Source organism: Nicotiana tabacum, chromosome 17 (genome assembly GCF_000715075.1).
Source record: "Nicotiana tabacum cultivar K326 chromosome 17, ASM71507v2, whole genome shotgun sequence".
NCBI classification, from domain to species: Eukaryota; Viridiplantae; Streptophyta; class Magnoliopsida; order Solanales; family Solanaceae; genus Nicotiana; species Nicotiana tabacum.
The window spans coordinates 37,107,265-37,126,361 of NC_134096.1; the positions used below are offsets into that span (position 1 = coordinate 37,107,265).

General features: G+C 40.1%; 1 protein-coding gene across 1 annotated transcript in view; it reads left to right on the plus strand.

The window, feature by feature from the left end:
• The first annotated feature begins 2,388 nt into the window (after positions 1-2,388).
• The window catches only part of LOC142171782 (serine carboxypeptidase-like 18), a 53,813-nt gene continuing 37,104 nt past the window's right edge, over positions 2,389-19,097 (plus strand). Inside the window, exons 1-7 of the mRNA XM_075235486.1 lie at positions 2,389-2,411; positions 2,728-2,873; positions 3,500-3,576; positions 3,690-3,816; positions 11,409-11,428; positions 18,664-18,753; positions 19,044-19,082. Coding sequence (XP_075091587.1) covers positions 2,389-2,411; positions 2,728-2,873; positions 3,500-3,576; positions 3,690-3,816; positions 11,409-11,428; positions 18,664-18,753; positions 19,044-19,082 — 522 coding nt within the window. The remainder of the gene's footprint in view (positions 2,412-2,727; positions 2,874-3,499; positions 3,577-3,689; positions 3,817-11,408; positions 11,429-18,663; positions 18,754-19,043; positions 19,083-19,097) is intronic.

The following is a 19,097-nucleotide window of genomic DNA, read 5'->3' on the forward strand; positions in this document are numbered from 1 at the left end:
ATGTCGGGAGGGGAACACGCTGAGGAGAATACGAGATAAAGAAATACAACAGAATAATAACCGGAGCAGTCAACATACCATGAATCAACATGAATAGTGAATACAGTAAAGGAAAAATGCACGGCATCACCCTTCGTACTTTAACTCTCAATCTTACCATAAAATCAATAAAAACGGCACGGCATCACCCTTCATGCATTAACTCTCATATCATGGCACGACATCACCCTTCGTGCATTAACACTCACAATATGGCACGACATCACCCTTCGTGCATTAACACTCACAATATGGCACGGCATCACCCTTCGTGCATTAATACTCACAATATGGCACGACATCACCCTTCGTGCATTAACACTCTCCCTTACCATAATGCAATGTATAAATAACAACAGTGAGATAGAATAGCAAGTACAAACCTTACTTCAACATTTGGTTCCATAATATCAATCTCAACTTTGAAATAAAAACTCAATTATCACCAGAAAATCCGTAAACATGATAAGAACGATAAATTGAACAATAGTAGTATAACACGTAGCAATTAGGCATAGGAAAGAGACAATATAAGAAAAACAGAGAAACATGGAAAACAGGTAAATTGGCGGCGCATAAGTACTCGTCACCTCACATATACACCGCTCACATGGATTTCACTTAGCAAGTAAGCTAAGGTTCCTAATTCCCTCAAGTCAGGGTTAGACACAACACTTACCTTGTTCCGAAGCCACTTAATTCTCAATCACAGCTTTTCCTTTTGAATTCACCTCCAAACCACTCGTATCTATCAAAATTACTCAATAATATCAAATATTGCTAAAGGAATCAATTATATTGCATAAATTAAATTTCCCAAATTTTCCTCCAAAAAGTTGAAAAATTGACCCCGGGCCCGCTTGGTCAAAACCCGAGATTCGGATAAAAATTCTTTTACCCATTCACCCCCGAGCCCGAATATGTAATTAGTTTTGGAATCCGATCTCAAATTGAGGTCTAAATTCCCAAATTTCTGAAATCCCTAGTTTTCTACCCTAACCCCTAATTCTACCATGAAAACTCTAGATTTTAGGTTGATAATTCAAGAAATGTAATGGGTAATTGAAAGAAAATAGTTTAGAACCACTTACCAACACTTTGGGAGAAAAAATTACTCTTGAAAATCACCTCAACACGTTTGGTTCTTGAAAAATATTGAAGAAATGGCTTAAACCCGTGTTTGATTCTGTTTTATGCACTGGGTGACAGTGTGCATCGCGTTCGCGAGGCCACTATCGCGTTCGCAAAGGGTACAGGCTGCTAATCCTTCGCATTCGCGAGAACCTGCTCGCGTTCACGATGGTTACTCCCCCCGGCCTTCGTGTTCGCGAGACATTGCTCGTGTTCGCGATGAAGGAACGATCGACTCTTCCCTAGGTGTGCCTAACACTACGCGTTCGCGAGGAGCTGGTCGCGTTCGCGAAGGGTAACCATCGCATCGCGTTCGCGAAGAAGAAAATTTCAGCTGCCCAGTTTACTCTTCGTGTTCACGAGAGTACCTTCGCGAACGCGAAGAAGGACATGTCAGAACACCTGCTGCACCAAAATACCAGATTTTCTAGGTCCAAAACATCCCGTGGCCTATCCGAAATACACCCGAGCCCTCGGGTCTCCAAACCAAACATGCACACAAGTCTAAAAATATCATACGAACTTGCTCGCGTGATCAAATCGCCAAAATAACATCTCGAACTACGAATTTAGCACCAAATCGAATAAAATTCTCAAGAACACTTTAAAATTCATATCTTCACAGCTGGACGTCCGAATCACGTCAAATCAACTCCGTTTCTCACCAAATTTCACAGACAAGTCTTAAATATCATAATGAACCTGTATCGAGCTCCGGAACCAGAATACGGACCCGGTACTAACAATGCCAAACATCAATCAATTCTTAAAAATAATAAATTTTCAGACTTTCAATTTTCATCAAAAATTCATAACTCAAGCTAGGGAACTCCGAATTTGATTTTGGGCATAAGCCTAGGTCCCATAATTTGTTACGGACCCACCGGGACCGTCAAAAGACGGATCCGGGCTCGTTTACCAAAAATATTGACCGAAGTCAACTAAAATCAACTTTTAAGGCATAAATTATTATTTTCATCAATTTTCAACACAAAAGCTTTCTGGAAACATGTCCGGACTGCGCACGCAAATCGAGAAGGGTAAAAATAAAAATTTTAAGGCTTAAGAGCGCAAATTCGAGTTCTAAAACATATCACACTCTTATAAGTTCATTCAAAATATCTGAAGTTTATAACTATCTCAACTACTTACAACCTTGAAGACATTTGACATAATAGATTCAAATCCATCTTTAGTAAACCTATGGAACAATCTTAAATGGTTGCACAAATGTTGCAATTGTAACATCGAGAGGAGCTTCTGATCCTGGTTTATGCACACAAAACAATAGCATTTGTACATGAAAATGTATGTTTCTGATAGTCACTTGCATCCCAATGTATAGCTATAAGTTCTCTGAACTTAATTTACATAGCAAGAAAGCTCCGACGGAAAAGAAACAATAAAATTTGAAATGTCGATGTGCCTTTTCTTTTCTACGTTAAGTACTATACTTTGTTACTTAATTTAGTCATACTCATTTAGCCACTTTAAATGACATAATTCTCAAAATCCTCTATTTTGGTGATTATTTTATATCTATTAATACTATATAAGGTATATAGGAGTAGGTGAAGCAGATGAAGTCCAGCTCTTATATTACTTTATAAAGTCACAGTCAAACCCTAAAGTCGATCCGCTTATTCTGTGGATTGCTGGAGGACCTGGTTGCTCCGCCCTATATGCAGTTGTAACCAAAATAGGTAAAACGTATTTTTCTTTATTCCAATTTTTTATTTTTTGAAAAAAAGTTCAATAGTCTTGCATCTACATGAACGTTTCCTTTGAAGACATATTTTTCTCAAATTTTTTATTGAAGTGTGGTTGTTATTTTAACTTAGTTTATAGTACTAAGAATTATTGAATTAGCCAACATCAAAAAGTTTAGGGGAAAAAATGTCAAATGAACCCGTTACCATTCTTTATTAATTACCCAGTTCAGGACAAAAGAAATACTCCCTTCGTTCCAGTTTATGTGAACATATTATCTTTTCGGTTCATTCCAAAAAGAATGACCAATTTCTAAATTTAGAAATAATTTTGCATAAACTTACAATTCTACCCTTATTAATGAGAAGTTTTTATAACCACACAAATACTCTGGGCCCCTTTTTGATTTTTGTTTGGGACCACAAATTCCAAAAGTCTTCATTTTTTCTTAAACTCGGTGCCCAGTCAAACATGTTCACATAAATCGGAACGGAGGAAGTATATCTTTTATACTACTATTAAGATATTTTCAATTTTAGATGGACAAATATTTAATTAAAAAATTCCCTTAAAAATGACATTTTTGTTTAGTTATTAGCTCAGTAGCTAAAGCCTACAGGACCTGTGCTATTTGATGACAAGGAGTATGATGGGAAATTGCCAGCATTATCATTCAATCCATATGCTTATACAAAGGTAAAACTAAAAAGGGTTGTGCTCATGTAAAAAGAATTATTTTATCGAGATATAAATATTTGTGAAAATACTTGATTATTTCTGCAAGTTCTAATAATTAAGTTTATTGTTAGGTCGCAAGCACAATCTTTTTAGATTTGCCAGTAGGAGCTGGATTCTCTTATGCTACTACATCAAAGGCAAACCATTCAAATAATATACAAACCGGTGATCATGCTTATCAATTTCTTCGCAAGGTAAGTAGTGTAATTGATAATTTCTGCGTTAGTATTGTGTTAACCTGAAAAATGGATAGAGTTGAATTTATACGCAGTTCCGAGGATATGTGGCGTAACTTAACACAAAATGCAAGGATAAATAAAAATGTAAATATAGATTGAGGAGAATGCAAAATAGATAAGGTTATCAGGAACAATGAATCTTAGAATTCAACAAATATAATCAATCTAAGAGATCTAAAAGAAACGATTCTTTACTGTAGAAGAATATAGCACTTTTATTACAATCTAAGCTTGAAAAAAACTTGCTCTACAGAAATGGTAACCAAGCCCTTTTATAGTGGAGGGATTTGGTTCTAAGCATAATAAAATAAACATTCAGTGGGAGACCCATGATAAGTCAGCTTTTCCATAATTTCTGCCAAGATTTTCTCTAGTGGGATTGCAACGACTTTTGTCTGCGAGCTCGATCTTGCTTAGAGCCCTCGATTTTGGTTTGAGCTTGATTTCGGCATCATGGTTCGATTTTGATTCGAGCTCGATAATGATATCGAACTCGACACGGATCGGCCTCCCGGGTTCGAAGTTAGTTCGTTCCACCTTCGGGATCTTACTTCGATAAATCATCGTTCGAACTCGATCGGACGTGCTAAGGCCGAAATCTATTTCGACCGTACATAGATAGTCCCCTCGTTTCTCGGAAAGAATGTGGCGAGAAACGATATGATTTTTTTTAACAGCTCGATCGGATTATATCCTGTCGTTTCCATCGGGTTCGACCATGATGCATCTGGTAGCTGTCCCGTCGGTTTAGTCTTTCAAGGCATTTAATGCATGTCAGGCGGTGGTCGGTCACTGCTGATACTGAACCGCCATCGCTTGAACCTATAAATAACCCTTTCTTTTATCTTTTACCACTTTTACATCTTCTATCTTCCAAATTTCCCAAGTTCCTCTTCGTACTCTCCAACTTACCAGTAAATCTGTGATTTCTTTCTGCAAAAAATCCCTCTTCAATTCTACCAAATCTTTGTCACTTTCTTCTATTCCTCACCTTTGAATTCGAAAATGGCGAAAATATCGCAAACCATTCCTCAGAAAGAGAAGGCTTTATCTTCACAGTGTGCCGCCGACGAGACACCGGCAGAACCACGGCTTGAGGAGTGTGTTCCCGGGGCATGTGTCCTTACTTTAGATTTTAAGGTCAATAAAGGTTCATCGGTCCCTGGCCGGTGTGAGCCGGTATCGAGGTACATATGTTCGATAACCGAGAAGCACCTCGATCAGCTAAAGAAGGATTGCAATTGGGGTGAAAAAGAAATAATAATTCCTACCCCTGACGAAGATATCACTTCTTACGTGAAAGGGTTTTTGAATGTGTATACTTACTTACCCTTTCACTTTGGGTCCCCTCGATTCCGTCGTTATTGAATTCTGTCGACAATATCAGGTAACCTTAGGCCAGGTCCATCCTTCTTTGTGGCGGATCGTTATCCTGATCCGATATTTTATGAGCAAAATCGAGGGGATGCCGTTCACCCTCGATCATCTTATCCGATTGTACCGTCCTCGACTTTTTCGAGGAGGGTTAATAAAACTCCAGCGTCGGGCTACCAAGGCTCTGTTCTCGAGTATTGACGAAGACAGGGACCGGGGTTGGATGGGCAGGTTCATTCGAGTAAGGACTTCAGACCTGATTCCGACTGAAAAGATGCCCTTTTCCGAGGAGTGGAATATGAAACGTAAGTGTGATCTTGTTGTTGCTTCTATTTTGTTCTTTCATTTATTCTCTTATCGACAATCCTTTTTTTTTGTGATGTAGCGGTTCCCTGGATGCCCGGAGCAGTTCCCGATCTCAAGAACTGGATACGAGCCCTTGTTTCGACCTCCACATACGTCGAGCGCTCATGGCGTGATTTGTCAAAGGGTCGGTGGGAGGCCAAAAATTACGGTAAGCTCATTTCTCAGACTCTGATGATCCGAACGAGGTGATTTTCAAAATACTTTTTATAAGGTTTCCCATATGCAGGTATGGGTAAAGATGCGGTCTTGAGGCCTTTGTCCAATGAGGAGGAAATTTCGGCCTCTGTCCCAAAGCTGGTGAAGGAAAATAAAAGGAAGAGAGCCTCGGTTCCCGAATATCCAAAACCAAAGAAGAGGACGGCTCGTAAGCCGAACAAGAATGCCATTCCTTTGACCGTGGAATCCGTTCTGCGTCTAAGGGATGAAGATGAAGAAGAAGAAGAAGAAGAAGAGAACGATGAGTTCGCGCTGGCGGTCCGAACAAAGAGAACCACCGATGCTTCATCGCCGGCTGGATCGATGATGCTCTATGAGGTTCCGCCTCGAACTGAAGATATACCGGAGAAAGATTCGGGTAGAGTCCCCAAACTATCTGATATCGAAGATGTATCTCATCGGAGTCAACCCGCAGGGGATATGATCGAAGAGCCCCTCGAACCCCTTCGAACCGAGGGGAACGCTCCAAGCGAGTCATTTGGGGCAGCAGCGATCGAAGATTCGCCTACCTTTCCCGCTTTTTCGGCAGGGGTGATTCGGGAAGCTCAAGCTCTGGGAGCCCTCGATCTAGACAGGCCTCACGATGAAGAGGATCCCTTTTGTGACTTGTTTACCGGCATTGAGGACGTTGCCGGTGCTGGTGATGAATCGGATCTTTTTCACGGATTGCGGCAGGCTTTGAATCAGGTGAGCTTTTAAAATTATTTTGTAGGTACAATCTTTTTGTTCGTTTTTCGTTAACTTCGTTTCTTGTTCCTTTGTAGGCAGTGGCAGTTCATCGATAACAATGTTCTCGGTCCCAGAATGAGTTGCATCGATACGCGGCCGACCTACAACGGGCTACTAACGAGAGAAACTCCCTTAGACTTTCCTTAGGGCAGAGAGAAGAGGAAATAAAAGACCTCCGAGCTGAGCTGGCCAAGGCTTATCGAGATCAGACCGATTTGTCTGAGCAAGTAATGATGCTTTTGAAAGCCTATGGGCTTGATACCGGAACGATAGCTAACATTTCGGTCTCACACCTGCAGCAAAAAATCGAAATGATCGGGAAGCTTCGTGGGGAGGTCGACATGATAAAAACGGAGTCCTTGCAGTGGGAAAAAGGTATGGACCGCTTTGCTGCAGAAAAAGAGACTGCTCGAGCCCAGTTATCATCGTCCGAAACCCAACTTCAGAAAATGAAGGAAAAAGGCCTGGTTCAAGCAAGAAGAATTGAGGAGCTTGAGACTAGGTTGGCCTCTGTACTTGCCAAGGCCGAAAAAGCAAAGGCCGATGCGGATGCGCTCGTGGCCGTCTATCGGGCCGATGCTGAAGCTGCCCAAGTCCAGGCAAGAGAGGCAATCGAGTTCGCCGATATTCGAGCGCATTGGGTTGCCAAACTTGCTAAGTGCCGAAGAGATAAAAAGGGCCAAAGAACTCGAAGCCAACGATGAAGCTCTGGTTTCTGATGGCGATGATGATGACGATGGGAGCAAGAGCGAATTCGAAAATGGGGGGGGGGCTGATAAAGAAGAGACCGCTCTTGGTTGAGAAGTTTAGTTCTTAGTTTTTACGTTGTAATTACCCATGCAGATAATATTGCCCGTAGGCATAATGGTCGAGTGAGTGTTTTCTCGAACTCGAAATAAAAATAGTGAGTGTTAGCTCAAACTCGAAATAAAAGTAGCCCGTAGGCTTAGTCGAGTGAATGATTCGAACTCGAAGTAATGTAGCCCGTAGGCGTAATGGTCGAGTGCGTGTTAGCTTGAACTCGAAGTAATGTAGCTCATAAGCATAATGGTCGAGTGAGTGTTTGCTCGAACTCAAAATAAAAATAGCCCGTAGGCTTAGTCGAGTGAATGATTCGAACTCGAAGTAATGTAGCCCGTAGGCGTAATGGTCGAGTGAGTGATTCGAACTCGAAGTAGTGTAGCCCGTAGGCGTAATGGTTGAGTGAGTGTTTGCTCGAACTCGAAATAAAAATAGCCCGTAGGCTTAGTCGAGTGAATAATTCGAACTCAAAGTAATGTAGCCCGTAGGCGTAATGGTCGAGTGAGTGATTCGAACTCAAAGTAGTGTAGCCCGCAGGCGTAATGGTCGAGTGAGTGTTTGCTCGAACTCAAAATAAAAATAGCTCGTAGGCTTAGTCGAGTGAATGATTCGAACTCAAAGTAATGTAGCCCGTCGGCATAATGGTCGAGTGAGTGTTTGCTCTAACTCGAAATAAAAATAGCATGTAGGCTTAGTCGAGTGAATGATTTGAACTCGAAGTAATGTAGCCCGTATGCGTAATGGTCGAGTGAGTGTTTGCTCGAACTCGAAATAAAAATATCCAGTAGGCTTAGTCGTCGAGTTTATCTTAATTCTGATTGCATAACGAATCTCAAAATAAAGGAATTTTCCTTCGATATAAGATGCCGATAAAGAAGAGAGAACTTTCTTCGCACGTTATTATACGCCTGGGTTCGGACCAATCTATATGAGCATGGTTCGCTTCGACCATTTGGCTCTTACAAGTTTTCCTATTGGAACCCTGTTGTTGTGAAATAACTTTCTTGCGAGACCTCGGATATTGTTGTAAATGCTACACAATCAATGGTTGCCTCATTAAAAACCTTGCCGAAAAACCCATTTGGGATAAAACCGGTCTAAGGGAAAAAGAGTGCAACACGTGCTTTCAAGCGAGAGATCCATCTTATCCCTTGTTTGAACTTCTGCAGGGGTTAGTTTTGAGATATAAATGAATATGGAAAGGTGGTACCTTAGCAGTAGTACCACTTTAGATGTGATACATTCCAGCTACTTGATAGCTGTTTGCCGTTTATAATGCCGAGCTTGTACGATCCCTTTCCGATGTTCTCGAGCACCTGATATGGTCCTTCCCAATTCGGTCCTAGTTTCCCTTCGTTCGGATTTTGAATATTGATGGTAATTTTTCTCAACACTAAGTCCCCAGGCGTGAAATGGCGGAGCTTGGTTCTTCGATTATAATATCTTTCGATTCACTGCTTTTGGGCGGCCAATTTGACGAGAGCAGCTTCTCATCTATCGTCTGATAGTTCGAGGCTTGTATTTATAGCCTCGTTATTTGATTCTTCCATCCCGAATCGAAATCTGGCACTGGGTTCACCAACTTCGACTGGTATCAATGCTTCAGACCCATATACTAAGGAGAATGTGGTCGCCCCCGTACTGGATTTTGATTTTGTCCGATATGGCCAAAGGACTTCGGGCAGGATTTCTCTCCATCTCCCTTTAGCGTCGTTCAACCTATTCTTTAAGTTTTGAATGACAGTTTTGTTTGTTGATTCGGCCTGCCCATTCCCACTGGGGTGGTATGGCGTCGATAGTATCCTTCTTATCTTGTCATCTTCGAGGAATCTTGTTACTTTGCTGCCAACGAATTATTTTCCATTGTCATATACTATTTCAGCAGGAATCCCGAATCGGCATATGATATGATCCCAAATAAAGTCTATAACTTCTTTTTCTCTTATTTTCTCGAACGCCTGCACTTCAACCCATTTATAAAAATAGTCAGTCATAAATAAAATGAATTTGGCTTTACCTGGGGTCGATGGCAGAGGGCCGACGATATCCATTCCTCATTTCATGAATGTCTATGGGGATATGACCGAGTGGAGTTATTCTCCTGGTTGGTGGATCATCGGTGCGAACCTTTGACATTTGTCATATTTACGAACAAATTCCTTCACATCTTTGCCCATATCGACCTAATAATATCCTGCTCTGATTATTTTTCGAACTAATGTATCGGCTCTAGAGTGATTCCCGCAAGTACCCTCGTGCACTTCCCGTAGGATATAATCGGTATCTCCCGGACCCAAGCACACTGCCAACGGTCCATCGAACGTTCTTCGGTACAATGTTCCATCTGAAGCCAACGTGAATCGAGCAGCTTTAGTCCGTAGGGTTCTGGAATCCTTAGGGTCCGATGGGAGTTTTCCGCTCTTCAAGTATTCAATATACTTGTTTCTCCAATCCCAGGTTAAGCTTGTAGAATTTATTTCGGCGTGACCTTTTTCGATTACCGATCTCGAAAGCTGAACAACATTCCCCGAATCATCTACCTCGATCGACGACCCCAAATTTGCAAGCGCATCGGCCTCATTATTCTGTTCCCGTGGTACATGCCGTAAAGTCCATTGTTTGAAATGGTGCAAAGTGACAAGCAGTTTATCTAAATACCTTTGCATTCTACCTTCTCGAACTTCGAAGGTTTTGTTTACTTGACTCACCACCAGCAAAGAGTCGCAATTGGCTTCAATGACTTCTGCTCCCAAGTTTCTAGCTAGCTCGAGACCTGCAATCATGGCTTCATACTCGACCTCGTTGTTAGTCAACCTGATAGTTTTAATAGATTGCCTAATAGTGCTACCCATGGGTGGTTTCAAAACTATGCCCAACCCGAACCCTTTTACGTTTGAAGCCCCATACGTAAAAAGGATCCATACCCTCGATGATGTACCTGATTTCAACAGTTCTTTTTCGACTTCAGGTACGAGGGTTGGCGTGAAATCGGCCACGAAGTCTGCTAAAATTTGAGACTTGATGGCCGTGCGGGGTTGATATTCGATATCGTACCCACTGAGTTCGATGGCCCATTTGGCCAGTCGGCCTGATAACTCGGGTTTGTGCAAAATATTACGAAGTGGGTAAGTGGTTAAGACACATATGGGATGACATTGAAAGTACGACCTTAACTTTCTTGAGGCGCTTATCAGTGCAAGTGCCAATTTTTCCAGGAGCGGATATCTAGTTTTCGCTTCTCCTAAGGTTCGACTCGTATAATAAACGGGGAATTGCGTATCTTTCTCTTCTCGAACTAGGACACCGCTTACGGCGACTTCCGATACTGCCAAGTACAAACAAAGTTTTTCGTCTGTTTTTGGAGTGCAAAGTAGTGGTAGGCTTGATAGATATCACTTTAGTTCCTCTAATGCTTGTTGGCACTCCGGGGTCCAAGCAAAATCGTTCTTCTTTTTGAGTAGAGAGAAAAATTTGTGACTTTGGTCAGATGATATTGAGATGAACCGGCTTAAGGCTACAATCCGACCTGTTAGCCTTTGTACGACCTTCACGCTGTCCACAACGACAATGTCTTCAATGGACTTGATTTTATCGGGGTTAATCTCTATTTCCCGACGTGATACCATGAAGCCGAGGAATTTTCCCGAACTAACCCCGAAAGCATATTTCTCGGGGTTGAGCTTCATGTTGTATTTCCTTAAAATCTCGAACGTTTCCTGCAAATGGGTCAAATGGTCCTCTGCGCGCAGGGACTTAACTAACATGTCATCAATATAAACTTCCATTGATTTTCCTATTTGTTCTTCGAACATTTTATTTACTAGGCGTTGGTAAGTAGCCCCTGCATTTTTTAGCTCGAAGGGCATCATATTATAATAATACGTTCCATATCTGGTGACAAATGAAGTATTTTCCTGGTCCTCCGGGTTCATCTGGATTTGATTATACCCGTAATAGGTATCGAGAAAAGTGAGGATCTCGTGGCCGGCCGTGGCATCGATCATGCGATCGATGTTAGGCAGCGGAAAGGAATCTTTAGGGCATCCTTTGTTCAAATCCTTATAGTCCACACACATTCTAAGTTTGTTCCCTTTTTTAGGGACTACAACTATATTGGCTAGCCATTCGGGATATTTCACCTCCCGAATGGACCCTACTTTGAGAAGCTTGGTTACCTCGTCCTTTATGAATGCATGCTTTCTCTCGGACTGGGGTCTTCTTTTTTGCTTCACCGGTCTGAACCTGGGGTTCAAACTTAGCCGATGCGTCGTTATGTCCGGCGAGATCCCTGTTATATCTAAATGGGACCATGAAAAACAATCGATGTTATCGATAAGAAATTGAATGAGTTTCTTCCTGAGTTCGGGGCTCAACCCCGTTCCCAAGTATACATTTCACTCGGCCCAGTGCTCGATCAATATGACTTAATCTAGCTCCTCGATTGTTGATTTGGTGGCGTCGGAGTCATCGGGAATCACGAAAGATTGAGGGACCCTTTGATCATCATTCTCTTCAATTTTTTGGTTGTCTGGCTGGGTCGAAGCCGATGTCTGTGATTGCTATTTGGTGTCCCGTTCTCCTTCTGGGCCCGATACTTTTATCGGTGAAAGTGGGGACATTGGTTTAGCTTCGTCGACGACAAACATTTCCTTTGCGGCTGGCTGTTCTCCGTACACCGTTTTGACACCTCCCGATGTCAAGAATTTGAGGGCATGGTGTAGGGTCGAAGGCACAACTCTCAATTTGTGGATCCATGGCCTTCCGAAAAGGGCGTTATATCTCATATCGCCTTCAATCATGTGAAACTTTGTTTCCTGGATGGTCCCGGCCATGTTATTGGTAGGATTATCTCACCCTTGGTGGTTTCGCATGCCATATTGAACCCGTTCAGGACCAGAGTTGCGGGTACGATCTGATCCTGTAGGCCGAGCTGCTCTACTACCTTCAATCGGATGATGTTGGCCGAGCTACCTGGATCGATTAACACACACTTAATTTTAGTTTTATTCATGAGTACGGATATTTTCAGTGCGTCGTTATGAGGTTGGATGACCCCTTCTACATCTTCATCATCAAAGGACAAAGTCCCCATGGGCGCGAATCTTGAGTCCGAGATCGCTTTTCCCTAACCATCGATATTTTAGTGCGTTTAAGTACTGGTCCCTGAGGGGTATCGATGTCGCCGATGATCATGTGGATGACATGATGCGGTTCTTATTGCTTGTTTTGCTTGCTGAAATCCCTGCCTTTAAAATGGTTCTTCGCCTTATCACTTAGAAATTTCCAAAGGTGCCCTTTGTTAAACAAGCGAGCTATTTCCTCTCTTAGTTGCTTGCAATCTTCCGTTCTGTGGCCATGGGTACCATGATATTTGCACGTTTGATTGGGATTTCTTCGGGCAGGATCGATCTGCATGGGTCAAGGCCATTTAGTGTCTTTGATGCATCCGATGGCTGACACGAGAGCGAATGCACCAATGCTGAAGTTATATTCCGATAATCGAGGTGCTTCTATAGGATCGGCATATTTATCGAAGCCTCTCTTACTCATAAGCCCCCGAGAATTTTGTCCTCGATCAATTCTTCGATTGTTACTAAATGCATTGCGTGCTAAACCGTTATTCACCCGATCTGCGACGTACGGTCGATATCGGTCTCTGTTCGACCTTTGTTCTCTGTCGATCTCCTTTTGGTTTTTAGTAACTGTCCTGTTCTGATGAACGGGTCCGTACGGAGCTCCCAAGTGATCATCTTCTACCCTAATTTTTGATTGATATTGGTTGTGTACATCTGGCCAAGTTATCGCTGGATACTCGATCAAATTTTATTTCAGCCGATGTGATGCTGTCAAACTTAGCTCGTTCAACCCTTGGGTGAAAGCTTGTACGGCCCAATCGTCCGTGACCGGGGCTAATTCCATGTGTTCCAATTGAAATCGGGATACGAATTCCCTCAACATTTCATCCTGCCTTTGTTTTACTTTGAAGAGGTCTGATTTCCTTGTTGCAACCTTTATGGCACCAGCATGCGCCTTTACGAACGAATCTGCTAACATGGCAAAAGAATCAATAGAATTCAGCGGTAAATTATGGTACCAGATCATCTCTCCCTTCGAGAGGGTCTCCCCGAACTTTTTCAACAACACGAATTCGATCTCATCGTCCTCCAAATCATTGCCTTTTATAGCACATGTGTAAGAGGTGACATGTTCGTTCGGATCAGTCGTACCATTATATTTGAGAATTTCGGGCATACGGAATTTTTTGGGGATTGGCTTCAGTGCCGCACTCGACGGAAAAGGCTTTTGTATGAATTTTTTCGAATCAAGCCCCTTTATCATTGGTGGAGCCCCCGTGATTTGATCGACCCTGGCATTGTACGTTTCCACCCTCTTGTCGTTGGCTTCGACTCGTTTTGTGACTTTCTCGAGCAATTTAGTAATTCCAGGAGTAGTCCTCGATTCTTGCTCGTTAGATTTCACTATGGCGGGCTCTGTTCTGGGGTTGACTTATCGAAGTGGATTGGAATCCGGCCTGCTTTGTACGTGAGTTTGGCTATGTAGCTGGGCTATCGCTACTTGTTGGGCTTGTAGCATCTTGAAGATCATACGTAAGCTGGCCCTGATTTCCCTCGCGTTTTGGGTGTCTCGGGCTACGGATCGAGTACTGCTCTGAATGCTTCTTTCCGGTTCGGAACGCTGGTTTGCCTCCAAAGCTATTTGTGAATTGACATCCAATGGTATTCCGGCTCGAATTTCAAGTACTTTGATTCGAGCCTTGGGTGCCAAGCTATCGTTAATTGGCCTTCCGGCCTCGGGTGCCAAGTTGTTGGTTTCATCTTGAAGACCGACTTCGTAATCGATCGGTGAAGCCATTTGATTGGTGGTTATTCATAGCTGATCCGAAATTCAAGATATTTTCGGAAATAAGTGCAAAGCACAATGGCGTATTTTTTTAGATTTGTATCAAATGACCACTGTTATCCTCGGCCCCACGGTGGGCACTAAACTGTTTACCTGAAAAATGGATAGAGTTGAATTTATACGTAGTTCCAAGGATATGTGGCGTAACTTAACACAAAATGCAAGGATAAATAAAAATAAAAATATAGATTGAGGAGAATGCAAAATAGATAAGGTTATCAGGAACAATGAATCTTAGGATTCAACAAATAGAATCAATCTAAGAAATTTAAAAGAAACGATTCTTTACTGTAGAAAACTATAGCACTTTTATTACAATGTAAGCCTGGAAAAAAACTTGTTCTACAGAAATGGTAACCAAGCCCTTTTATAGTGGAGGGATTTGACTCTAAGCATAATAAAATAAACATTCAGTGGGAGACCCATGATAAGTCAGCTTTTTCATAATTTCTACCAAGATTCTTTCTAGTGGGATTGCAACGGCTTTTGGCTGCGAGCTCGATCTTGCTTAGAACCCTCGATTTTGGTTTGAGCTTGATTTCGGCTCGAACTCGTGACCTTGATTCGAGCCCGATCCTGGCTCGAGCCCTCGAATTGATTCGAGGTCGATGTTAGTTGGTCTCTAGATTATCAGAACGATAGATCTACTCTGCATCATGGTTCGATTTTGATTCGAGCTCGATAATGATATCAAACTCAACACGGATCGGCCTTCCGGGTTCGAGGTTAGTTCATTCTACCTTCGGGATCTTACTTCGATAAATCATCGTTTGAACTCGATCGGACGTGCTACGGCCGAAATCTATTTCGACCGTATATATACTGATATATGTGGAAGCTAGATTTTTGTATAATCAATATATTAAGAATAAACAAATTTCCAACTAAAATTTCTGAGGGAGGTTTGTCAAAAATATTGGAATACTGATGGAATATCCTTCCGAAAAGCTTCTGATGAGCCAATATTTGTCAGATATCCCTCAGAAAGTTTTGTCGGAAATTCGCTTATAGTTCATTAACATTTCTTTTTAAATTTTATATAGTGGTTACTTGAGCATTTAGAATACCTCTACAATCCATTTTATGTTTTTTCCCCCTCAAAGGTATATATTATGTTAATGCATAGAATAAACAAGTTGAGCAAAGGTGCCCATAGCATCTTTTACAATCCAACTTGGGAAAAAGTTCTCCCAAGATACTTCCTTCAACAAAGTAATAAAAAACTTAGCTAAATTATGTGCTAGTTTGTTTAGATTCCTAGGAATATAAACAAAGGAATCTAAACAAAGTATACATGATCAAACAAAGTCGAGAGCTTCCAATGTCTTCACAAGTCATTTCTATCTCCCATGAAGTAGTAATTTTTTTCCGAATCGTATCAATAACACTCTTTGCATCTGATAGGATCTTCACCTTCTTCCAATCATTCATAAGTGCACGTTCAAGAGCCCTTATTATAGCAAGTGCTTCAACTATCATGGCTTTTCCCACAAACTGGATTGGGGATCCATGGGCATGAAGCAATTTCCCAAGGCTATCCATAGCCGCAACACCAATACTTGCACGTCTAGCATCCACCTGTAAACCTACATCAGTAAGTAATAATATGCTATCTTGGTGGTTTGTTAGTTGAGCCGCTAAGCAAATCCCATTTTGAGGAGAAGTAGATGAGCAAGTAGCTAAAATATCCTTATATTCATGATAATATAATAGTGACTTAGAAATAATATCAAGCGGTTCAAACCTCTCATGATTAATATGCATAGCTTTTCATATTTGTCACATAATATTAACACTTAAATTTAATAATTCTATTGACTTAGGATATTGTCTAGTATTAGAAACCAAAGTATACCACCAAACTAAAAAAATATTAATTTTTTTCAAATCAAGCCAGTTTATAGGACTTAGTTTCCATACTAGTTGAGAGCGGTGATATCTAAACATCATATGCTCAACATCCTCGTTTTCAATACCACATATCTTACATGTTTTCTCCATACTTGATATTCTCTTAGCAAGATTACTGTTTACTAGTAAGGAATTAATTATACATTTCCTAAGAAAATGCTTAAGCTTATTTTTAACTCCTAACCTCCATGGAGAATCCCATAACAATTTAGGAAAGGAATGACAACTAGATTGAGCATCTAATCTATTATTAGAGTTCTTACTAAATATTTGCTTTGCTAAATGGTATCCTGATTTAACTTCATAATTTCCCGATTTTGTATAATGCCATATTAATTTATCCATTGTTCCTGTGGTAGAAAAAGGAATAGATTATTATTGTATACACATCATTTGGCTCAAAATTAGCGAAAAGATATTGTATTTTCCATGTGTGGTCTTCTTCATCAATTAACTCTAAAACTTTTAAATTAATATTTCTGTTCGCACGAAAAGTTTTAGTAATAAAACCATTATTATTCGCAATCCATGGATCATTCCATACATTAATATTCATTCCTTGTGATACTCTCCACCTCAAACCCTTAATTAGTACTGGACACGTGAAGAAAAAACAATGGAAGAAAATGGCAAGAGAGAAAGGAAGTATGAATGTTATTAACAAAAGAAAAGGAAAATTACAGATAAATGAAGCAAATTTAGTTGATGTAGTTGTAGATGCAATGCAACAGACAAATGCTGGAGAAAAGAGAAAAGAAACTAATGAAGCAGATGACGAAAGTATTGCTAAAAAGCAGAAAAATATGGTGGAGCGGGAGGCCAGCCCTAAATGGCTTCCCTCGTCTCAATGAGAGCTATGGTGTGGAATTGTCGATCGAGGCTTGGGGGGAGGGGGGTTCCTTGACAGTTCCCTTTTTGAAGGAGTCGTTACGTCTCCACTCCCCAAATTTGGTGTTCTTAAGTGAAACAAAAAATAAGGAAAACATGATTAGAAAGGTTCAGAGACAACTCAATATGGATAATGCAACCATTGTGGAACCGCTGGGACTATCCGGAGGCCTATCTTTATTTTGGAATAATGATATTCAGGTATGTCAAACATACACTTCATCCTTATATATGAAATCCTTGTAAAAAATAGCTTATCCAATTGTGATTATTAGTATATTTTTGTGTACCTAAGTACTGATAGAGGTCACCGTAGAACACAAATGCACGAATTAATAGATCAATCTATAAATTGGGGTTCTCTATGGATTTTAGTTGGTGATTTTAATGATATTATTGATAACTCTGAAAAAAAAGGCGGGAGAATTAGAGATAACTGGACATTTAAAGATTTTAAGGAATTTATTTGGAGCTTAGGTGCAGTTGATTTAGGTTTTAAAGGGAAATCTTGGACTTGGTGGTGTTATAGAGAAAATGAGGGTGTGATCGAGGAAAGATTAGATAGAGCTTTAGTTTCTCCTAATTGGAAAATTAAGTTTGAAAATGCTAATGTAATTCATATATCAATGAAGCTTCAGATCACTCTGCTCTAATTCTTTCTACTAGATGATAATATCATTTATGAAGAAAAAAACGTTTTTATTTTGATTACAGATGGATAGATCGTGAAGAGGTGCATAATATCATCAATAATGCTTGGTCTAATGATGCTAATGTATTTTTACAAAGAAAAGTCAAATTTAAGATTAAGCAATGTCGTAAGTCCTTGGTTGGATGGTTAAGAGCGGGTAACGATAATTCTAAAATAAGAATTAATGGAATTAAAAAGAGAATATAGAAGATCTTAGAAGAAATCCTAATAGCTTTGACATAAACAAATTAAAGTTGCTAAAAAAAGAGTTATCACAAGCTTATAGAGATGAAGAAATTTATTGGAAACAAAAATCTAGAGTTTTATGGCTACAAGAGGGAGATAAAAATTCTTCTTTTTTTCACATGTCTACATTACAAAAGAGAAGAATGAATATTATTAATGGTCTCCAAACATCTGATGGGAAATGGGTGGTAGAACAAGCAGATCTATTGCAAGTGATAAGGAATTTTTATGATAAGCTTTTTACTTCATCCAATTCTACTAATTTTGATGATATTTTGAACCATGTCCCTACTACTATTAATGACTCTTCACACCAGTATCTTACTTAGGATATAAATGACGATGAAATTAAGAAAGCTATATTTGCTATGCACCCTTTAAAAGCCCCAGGTGTTGATGGGATGACACCTTTATTTTTTCAAATATATTGGAATATTTTAGAAAAGGATATTTGTGACGCAGCTAGAAGCTTTTTTAATTCAAAATATATCCTTCGTGATTGGAATGAAACTTTCATAACTTTGATTCCAAAAGTTAAAAATCCAACATGAATATCTCAATTTAGGCCTATTAGCCTATGTACTACTTTTTATAAGATTATTGCTAAAATTCTTGCTACCAAAATTAAAAGCATTTTGCCTAACATTATATCTTCAAATCAAGCTGCATTTATCGGTGACAAATCCATTTTATGTTGGCGGAGACTCATATAGTGGAATTACGGTTCCAATTGTTACTCAAGCAATATTAAATACACCCTAAGATAGATTCTCTTTATTACTGATAGTCCCTCAATTTCTTCATAAATCCCAACTTTCATCATTATTAAGATTTTCGGATTGCAAAATTATTTTGCAAAGCAAAAGATAATAAATAGCGAGAAGAGATTAATGTTGTAAGTATTTTATTGTCTAACCTAAGCTTTATATTTGGCCTTTACATTAATAAATTTTAGGCCGATGCATACACCAAAATGTTTTGGTTTAAGCCTATTTGAACTCAACCATTTAGTCAGACAATAACCTTATGACTATTATATTGCAGGTATTGACATGGGTATCAAGCCACGTATTAATCTTAAAGTTCGTAATATTATA